General features: G+C 38.6%; 1 protein-coding gene across 5 annotated transcripts in view; it reads right to left on the bottom strand.

The window, feature by feature from the left end:
• Nucleotides 1-1,623: 1,623 nt before the first annotated feature.
• ppp6r3 (protein phosphatase 6, regulatory subunit 3) overlaps nucleotides 1,624-9,005 on the bottom strand; it is a 49,164-nt gene continuing 41,782 nt past the window's right edge. For 3 of the 5 annotated variants that reach the window (XM_084555225.1, XM_084555226.1, XM_084555224.1), the window contains exons 23-25: nucleotides 7,573-7,680; nucleotides 6,538-6,609; nucleotides 1,625-3,690 (exon numbers count right to left, since the gene is read on the bottom strand). In XM_084555225.1, the coding sequence (XP_084411351.1) occupies nucleotides 3,648-3,690; nucleotides 6,538-6,609; nucleotides 7,573-7,680 (223 nt within the window). In that variant the 3' untranslated portion in view covers nucleotides 1,625-3,647. Of the gene's footprint in view, nucleotides 3,691-6,537; nucleotides 6,610-7,572; nucleotides 7,681-9,005 lie in introns of all 5 variants that reach the window. The other 2 variants (XM_084555227.1, XM_084555223.1) reach the window with 2 other exon arrangements.

The following is a 9,005-nucleotide window of genomic DNA, read 5'->3' as shown; positions in this document are numbered from 1 at the left end:
AACTGGTTAATGTTGACAACTAACGTTAGCTGGCCCCATAATCGTCTTTACATGTAACAGCAAGCAACCTGGTTGGCGAACTTTAGCATACAAACATCGGCAACTGCATGTTGTCCGGACTACGACAACGTTAACATTAATTGGTTGCAGTTACACAACAAGTAAACTCGGTTCACCTTTCAGAAAGAAAGCAGTTAATAGTTGCTTCCCCTCATTCCGCTTTATTTCTTTTTCTTTCCACTCTTTCTTTTTCTGGTACCCCAATTTGTGTTTTTTGGGCGGCATGATGCAACTTGCCTCCAGGTCATTCAATCTGGACTCACTGACGTAGGCCTACTTGTCGCCGGCCGGTGTCTATGGGCAGACTAAACCATTTTGCGTCTCCAAGAGGGGGCCCAAGAATGTCCAATATGTTTGGAGGGCTGTGACACAAAGTTCATTCTCTCAGCTGATGTTATCAATGCTGGCAGATCTTCAGAGAAGCAGCTGTCTGTGAGGGAGAGGTGGATCTAGAGGACTATACATCTGCTGTCCTCAGCTATTTTAGCAAGTGTGCAGAGTGTGTAAGTTATCTCCAAAGAATAACGGGCAATGTTACTTCTTGTTGACGCTCTTTATTTCTCGCCCCCGTGTCACACACCAGCGGTAACTTACAACTTGAGACGTAACTACTTTCGCTACTGTTATCAGTGCACATGAACTCAGATCAGTGCGCGCATACACAAAACAGTCCCCTGGATACCACACTCATATGACATCTCCCCTCTTTTGAGTCATAGACATAAATGTATGCAAACAATAACCAAGAAAACCTGCAGTGTCTCTTCTCCTAAGGATTATACAACCGAGGCAGATAATGATAAGAGAGAATAAGGTCCTTTTGCCTTCACTCTGCGGTCCATCTCATCCCAAACCATTTCGACTGGGTTTAAGTCAGGTGACTGTGGAGGCCAGGTCATCTGGCGCATCACTCCATCATTCTCCTTCTTGGTCAAATAGCCCTTACACAGCCTGGAGGTCATTGTCCTGTTGAAAAATAAATGATACAACTAAACGCAAACCGGATGGGATAGCATGTTGCTGCAGGATGCCATGGTAGCCATGCCATGCTGGTTCAGTGTGCCTTCAATTTTGAATAAATCCCCAACAGTTTCACCAGCAAAACACCCCCACACCATCACACCTCCTCCTCCATGCTTCACAATTAGAACCATGCATGTAGAGACCATCCATTCACAACCAAAGATCTCAAATTTGGACTCATCAGACCAAAGCACAGATTTCCACTGGTCTAATGTCCATTCCTTGTGTTTCTTAGCCCATAAAGGCCTGATTGGTGCAGTCCCCCTCTAAACAGTTGATGTAGAGATGTGTCTGCTACTAGAACTGTGTGGGATTGATCTAGGCACTAATCTGAAGTGCTGTTAACTTACAATTTCTGAGACTGGTGACTCAGATCATACTTATCTTCAGCAGCAGAGGTGACTCTTGGTCTTCCTTTCCTGGGGCGGTCTTCATGTGAGCCAGTTTCGTTGTAGCGCTTGATTTTTGGTTTTTGCAACTGCACTTGGGGACACATTCAAACTTTTTTGCGATTCTGTGTGTTCATTTTTTACCTAGTAAATTAAGAATTAACTGACTGCAAAAGTAAGTATTTTTATTTACAGAATGTTGTATATGTAAATATATTTAAAAACATGGATTAGTGTGAACACAATCACACTGTTCCAAAACAAATTTACTGAAGACCAGTTTGCAAGGGTGACATTAACCCACTGGAAATGACTCCTTGGAGTGATTCGTTTGCAGTTGAGAACACATTACTGACTGAGCGACCCTACTATTATTAATAAGCTTAAAATTATGTAACCACAGTTTACCTGATGGGGAGTATGACATCAGAGCCTGTCTTCTTCTTCTTAGGTGTCTGGTAGTAGGAATGCACCTTCTCAGCATGTAGTTGCTTGATCAAACTGAACATGCTTATATACAAAAGGCTGGTACACAAACCATGGAATAGCAATAAATGCCAGCGCCCACACTGGCTGTGGATGCTCCATTTACAATGCGATTATTTCCTTAAAATAAATAAAAATCTCACAAATCTTCTGCAAAATTATGACCAATCACATAACATGCCTAGTGTTGAGGGGCCGAACTTGGTCGATTGCCCTGTGAACACAAACCAAACAGCTAAATGCAATATTGTATCAATTACTCCCTCAATCCGAATGAAATGTAGGTGTAAAAGCACCCTAATGCTGAGTTCACACAACAAGCAACAAAAGCTATAGCTCCATCAGCTACATTATCCATCTAAATGTTAACTTCTGAAACAAATGCATACGATTGGTTGATGTGTCATTTTATAAAAGGAAAGTTGAAAAAATATTGAAGTCAGCTGAAGTTTGATATGTAGGGCGTCACATAGTGTGGGGTGTTAGCTTGCCTCTTAAATGCGGCCTGCCTCCATTAAATATGTATTGTAGCTTGTTGCTCTCTGGACACAATAGCATGAACGTAGCATTAGTATCTTAAGGCAAAAAACAAAAAAATTATCAGTAAGTTTCATTTGGCTCCACTATTCTGGGCACTGACTAATTTTTCTGTAGGTAAAACATCTGCAGAAGTAATTACTTATAATTTTATTTCATGCTCCTGCATGGAATTAGTTTTTACCATGTATTTTCACTCGTTACTACTTGAAATCACAGTTCGGCAGTTTGAAGATGCATTCAACCAATGGTGCCATTGTTGGGACTGAGAGTCAGTCTGAAAAACCCTTGAGATTTAAGTAGTAGTTTTGGATCAAAGATGAGAACTGTAGTTCTGAAGAAGTTCAGTAGGTACTCGAAAAGGCTGTGGTGACAACATGCGCCTCTCCTGTTTAGTCTTCCAGCTGTGGGGTAGGAACCTGATTACAAAAGGGGAGTTTGTGTGTTGGTATGGCTCTTTAGTAGTTCATTCCTTTAGTTCCTTCCATAATAATAAAAATTCCATACCAAAACGCCTGCCAGATCTCACAATAAAGAAGAATACGAGAGAAACATTTACAAATAACTGCAGCAAAATAAAACTTTGTGTGTGGCTTGCAAATTGTGTTTCAATTTGTAGAGGCACAAATTGTGCAAATACACAGATCAACAGAGAGTGTGAATTTTAAGTATAATCAAACCGGTGTTTTAAATTGTCAGTTTGTTATGCAGTATAAATGATCAAGCCGGCTTTGTGGTTGGTTAAGTCACAAATCAGTTATTCATTTTTCTGTGGTGATTCATCTTATTTGCTTTCTGTATACATTTTCTTTTTTTTTTTTTATAAAATATTTTATTCATACAATTATTTCTTTAACTATAGCAACTTTACTATTTAATTTTGTTTGTCAAGATATCAGTCACACATCACCTCATAAGAACAACAGTAAATAAACAAATGCAGAAAAAAATATTCTGTATCCATTTGAGTGTCTCTTATTTCGCTTTTCAGTTCATCCTTTGTACACCTGTCTGTCAGTGATAAGCCAATGGGAGTATTGCTGGTCCTTGTGGGGCATGTGATTAGCACAACGCGAAGCAGTGGTCTCTGCTGGCTGGCCAGGAGGAGTGCCCTGCATGGCAGAACAAGCCATTGGCATTGGCAAGTGACCTTCACACTGGTCCATTTACAGTTGCCTCTGAGGATACAGAATTCCTGTCCAGGAAAAGGAAAGAGCAAAGCAGACATACAGATTTGTGAAAAATAAAATAACACATCTATGTTAGAACAGCAGAGTAAGTTAAGATTTTACTTGGTAGCTATGGTTAGCTGCTGAGCGGGCTATACAAGCCAGCAGCGTTTAGTTACTTTATGTTTTACAATGTTTGAAGTATCCTCTGCTGCTCAATGGACTTACAAGCCAGCAGCTTTTACCTAGTTTATGTAGATTATAGGTTAATTGTCATATCACATGACCGTAGGATTGGTAGGGTTTCTTAGTTGAACAGGGCCTCTAAATGTGTTTTGCCTGGGATCTTGGCACAAGGGATTGTAACATCTTATCCTGTGTATTACTGAATGAAAGAAGCTGCAATGCACAAACTAGATTAATACTGAAAACATCAAAAATATGAAGGGGCACAACGCCTGCCTTTGCTCTGATGACAGCTTTGCACACTCTTGGCATTCTCTCAATCAGACGCACGAGGTAGTCACCTGGAATAGTTTTGAGTGAACAGGTGTAGCTTGTCAAAAGTGAACTTGTGGAATTTGTTGGCTTCTTAATGTGTCTGAGACCATCAGGGGTAGGATTGGAAAAAGCTTAGTGTATCCCTGAGCGCAATCGCAAAATACATCAAGCGCAATGATGAAATTGTTTCTTACAAGGAAAGGAAAAGCTGTGTTACCTCTACTGCAGGGGATAAGTTCATTTGAGTTACTAGCCTCATGGTGCGGTCACACCACAAAAGCAACAACTCTGTCAGCGCAGCTAGTGATATTGTTGCAGTGGGACTATGTGGTAGTGCGTCGCTTTCTCACTGCTTGTGTGAATGCACCATCAGAAACTGAAAATTAACAGTATCTCAGATTAGAACCCACATACAGTTGCAAACAAAATTATTCAACCCCCACTGCAAATTAGTTTAAAGACAAAATGTAAAAACTAGCATGGTTGCAATAAACAAATCAAACAAGAACAACTTAAATAGCTCAACACAACTAATATTACAAGTGGTTTCTCCAAATCCAACATGCCACTTTTAATGACTACTGCAGTTTCAAAATGATTCAGTCCCCTGAATAGAATTCCTCATAAGAGCACACTTTCGCAAAACAAGTGTGCTTGAGAAAGAACACCTCAAATACCTGGACTGGACATTTGACTGCATGTTAGAAACATGGCTAAGTCAAAAGAATTGTCCAAAAAGGTCAGAAAAGAGATCATTGCCTTGCACAGACAAGGAAAATGATAGAAAAAGCTAGCAAAGACAAAGCCAGACGTTCCTAGAGATACAGTTGGAAGCATTGTCCGCAAGTTTAAAGCTAAAGGGACGGTGGCTGACTGCGAAAGACCTGCAGTAAGACTTGGTGGCAGCAGGCACTGAGGTGTCAGTTTCCAGAGTAAGGCGCATACTAACAAACTCCAAGACGTATACCACTACTGACCCAAAAGCACAAGAAAAATCAACTCCAATTTGCTCAAAACTATATAAATAAGGTTAAGAGGTTTTGGGATTCTGTTCTGTGGCGCAATGAAACAACGCTGGAACTTTTTGGGCCTATGGATCAGCGGAATGTTTGGAGGAGGAAGAATGAAGCATATGCTGTTGCAGCACACAAACCCAAGAGTAATAGTGAACTGGAGGCCTTTGCCCATGAAGAATGGCCTAAGATTCACCAGGAATGCTGCCAGAAGCTGGTGTCTGGCTATGCTGTCATGTTTGCAGCAAGTCCTAAGTGCACAAGGGAGCTCTAAGTACTAAAGATGCTTGTCATGAAGGGGTTGAATAATTTTGAGACTGCAGTAGTCATTAGAAGTAGAATTTTGTGTTGTGTGATTTGTTTATTGCAAACTACAGCTGCTAGTTCGTACATTTTGCCAATAACATTTGGAGTGGGGGTTGAATAATTCTGATTGCAACTGTAAATGCTTCTGGGTTCAAGTGGCAGGCACATCTCAACATCAGCTGTTCACTGCGTGAATCAGGCCCTAATTGATGAATTGCTACAAAGAAGCTACTACTGAGGAAGAACAAGAAGAAGAGTATTGCTTGGGCCAAAAAAAAGAATGGGTATTAGGCCAGTGGAAATTTTTGTTTCGACCTACTATGTTTTTGTGAGACACAGATACAGTGAGAGAATGATTTCCACATGTGTGGTTCCCACAATGAAGCACATATAAGGAGGTGTGATGATGTGGGGGTGCAGTGGCTCAGTGGGTTGTCCACGAACCAGAGAGTTAGCGGTTTTGGTTAGTATAACACTTTGTTTACTACAGTATTCTAAATATGTTTCTTCATAGTTTTGATGTATGTATAATTATAGATAATAATAATAATAAAGAAAAAACATTGAATAAGAAGGTGTCCAAACTATTGACTGGTGGTACTGTATATTAACAATGAGGACTTAAGTACCACTGCATCACTGCACTTTAATCACACAGCTGCTTTAAAATATTGTAAATGAATGTATATACAAGCTTCCTTCTTTAAGTTTACATTTCAAGTTTACAGTCTATATGTTATTTTTTTTATTTTTCCTCAGTTATACATTTATACTTATATTGTTTACCTTGTGTGCTATGTGTAATTATTACTATTGTTTTTACTGTATTACTTTTTTACTACTGGCTGCAGGTACAAAAATACATTTCACTGTGCACTGTACAACGTATAACTGTGCATGTGACAAATAAAACCTATCTTATCTTAGATGCATAATTGATAGCTCAGTTCATATCATAAGTGTACCGAGTTTCTTGGTTTAGTGGTGCAGCACAAAAACACATTGAAAATACATCAAACACTCCCACTTTTCACCAAGACAGTCAACACTTACCTGGCTTCCTCTATAGCTGACATTTCCTCTAGAGGACCATTCGGAAGCTCCACAGTGGAATGACATTTCTCACTGCTTACCAGGAATATAAGAGAGGAGAGAGAGAAAACGTACAACACTAAATAGCTAGATTAGAATTCTTTTAATCCAACTTTCATAATATGTTAGATCACGTTCAAAGGAAAACCAGACATTGCACAATTTATGATAAAGTCCATATTTGCATACAGTTGGGTTCTTGGGGTTCAAGAGCATATGTTAGGACACTGACAAACTTACAGCTAATTGTGTCCATGCTGCAGAGTATCGTGTTTTTCGCACGCACGCACACACACACACGCACCAGCCCACACACGCGCCCACACAGTATGCTTCAACCAACCAGTTAATTAATTCAATTAATTAATAAAAGTTGTGGCCAAAAGAATTCACTACAGTGTTTCTCTCTGTCCCCTTGTTGTTTAATTTTTTTCATAAGGTTTCCCCATTTCATAATTAGTCTATTCAGGTTAGGTTAGGAGTTTATTAAACCCGCAATACGACTTACATGTATTTCAAGGGGAAAAGTACTCTGCTGAATACAGAAAAACAAATGTATTTATGCTTTTTGTTGATTAATTTTGATCACTCTAATACAGCCTTTACACGAAAAATCCAATTTATTAATGTGTGACTGCATTTTATATTGACTAGTGGGTCAACTGATTTCTAAATAAATATTGAAAAGTCTAGTTAATCCAATGCGTATTCAATATGAATCACGCAGCTTTGGCATTGCTGTGATAAAATGATTTAAGTGAGGCAACTTGTTGCTATTGACATAATTACTGTTAAGAAATGCTCTTAAGTCACAATCATGACTTTGGAACCGTCCTGGAACATAGCAATGTATAATGAAAAAACACAAATATTTCAGGTTAAAAAATAATGCATTTTATGAGTAGGGCTGCTACATGTAGTAGTGAATACTGCATAGTCTGCGCAGTCACTTCTTTCTGTTTTGTATGCAGGTAAGTGTCTGTGTATGTGTCTGACCCTGTTTTTGGACAGTAGGTGGTGGGTGAGATGTTGGTGCCTGTTGTCTCCGAATCCACACATTCCCCTCCTGAGTAGTTCTTTGAAGAAGCAATCTTCTCTTCATCACTGGAACACACAGGTACACACAGATATACATTATTACACTAATGATAAGTGATTTGCAACAAGTACCTCCCCAAAGGAACACAAAGAACACAGTGAGATGTGAAGAGTGACGCATGCTGAACTGACTGACAGAAAACCCAGCAAAACAAAGGATGGTTGTGTTGAAATGGGATAACTATGAACTATGAATCAAAATGTACAGCAAATGGAGAAAGTCAACTGTTAACCTGATTAATTAGCTATGATGTCGTCTACTTTGTAGCAAACAAATAGTGGGCCTGAACTGATGCAGATAATCATTAAGACCAAAATAGATTAACCAGCCGTCAGTCTTGCTTTGTATCAGAAAACCACCAATAATTAAATGAGGCTGCAATCAAAGCAAAACACCCACAAACATCCAAATATAATACAACATTTCAGGTGATACACGACAACATTAATCCAACTTTGTCAATTTGCCTTTTGTTGTTCGTGTACCTACAATAAAGCTGAATCGGATGTATTCTAAAATAAGCTGCAAAGAAAATAATCATGGAACTTGCCTATGAGATACAATATTTGTGATTTGATTTACATTAGCAGCTTCATTAGCAGCATCTGATTACAAAAATGCATTCATCTTTCTACTATTGTGTGTTTATTACATTGAGTACTGGTTATGTAAGCCAAGAGACTAAGCTTTTTACTTTTTATCATTTCTACTGTTACAACTAAGCACTGTAGAAATTGTTTTCATAAATGACAGGAAAAATGGAAAACATTTGTTGTCATTCATATTACTGTGCAAGGGTGAGCTCATAGTATTATTTATTAAAGTAAAATTACAATTTAAATTAATTTTGTGATCACAGTTATGTTCAGTCAGAACCGGATAACCTTTTCTCAGTTTGTCTGGAAAAGGGTCAGTACCATAGAAATTATTAAGCAGTTCAATATGGAGACAATGGCAAAAGAGCCAAATATAAAAATGAGGCAGCTATTGGTAAAGCAAATCATAAAAATAAATGAACATAGGAATAAAAATCCTATTAAATTAAATTAAAAGCAATTTCTAAGCAAAATCTGCTCAAGGCCTATAACTTGGGGCAATTTCACCTGTGTCACTTCAACTTGATTTGGTCCTGTTGAGTTAAACTGTTAAGATAAAAGACATAAGCATACATTTTAAACCCAAATGACGTAAATTAAAAAAATGCACTTGGGCAACGCCTTTGGTAGAAACACATGCAGAATGGAGATGGAAAAATAAAGAAACAATGAGTTGGAACCAAAGAAAATCAAAATTGGGAAAATAAAAGTTGGTGGTTGACGTGACAACAAGA

This window comes from Chelon labrosus (genome assembly GCF_963514085.1).
Source record: "Chelon labrosus genome assembly, chromosome: 11".
Taxonomy (NCBI): Eukaryota; Metazoa; Chordata; class Actinopteri; order Mugiliformes; family Mugilidae; genus Chelon; species Chelon labrosus.
The sequence above is the reverse complement of the archived record's forward strand: the minus strand, read 5'-3'. Positions and strand labels throughout refer to the sequence as shown.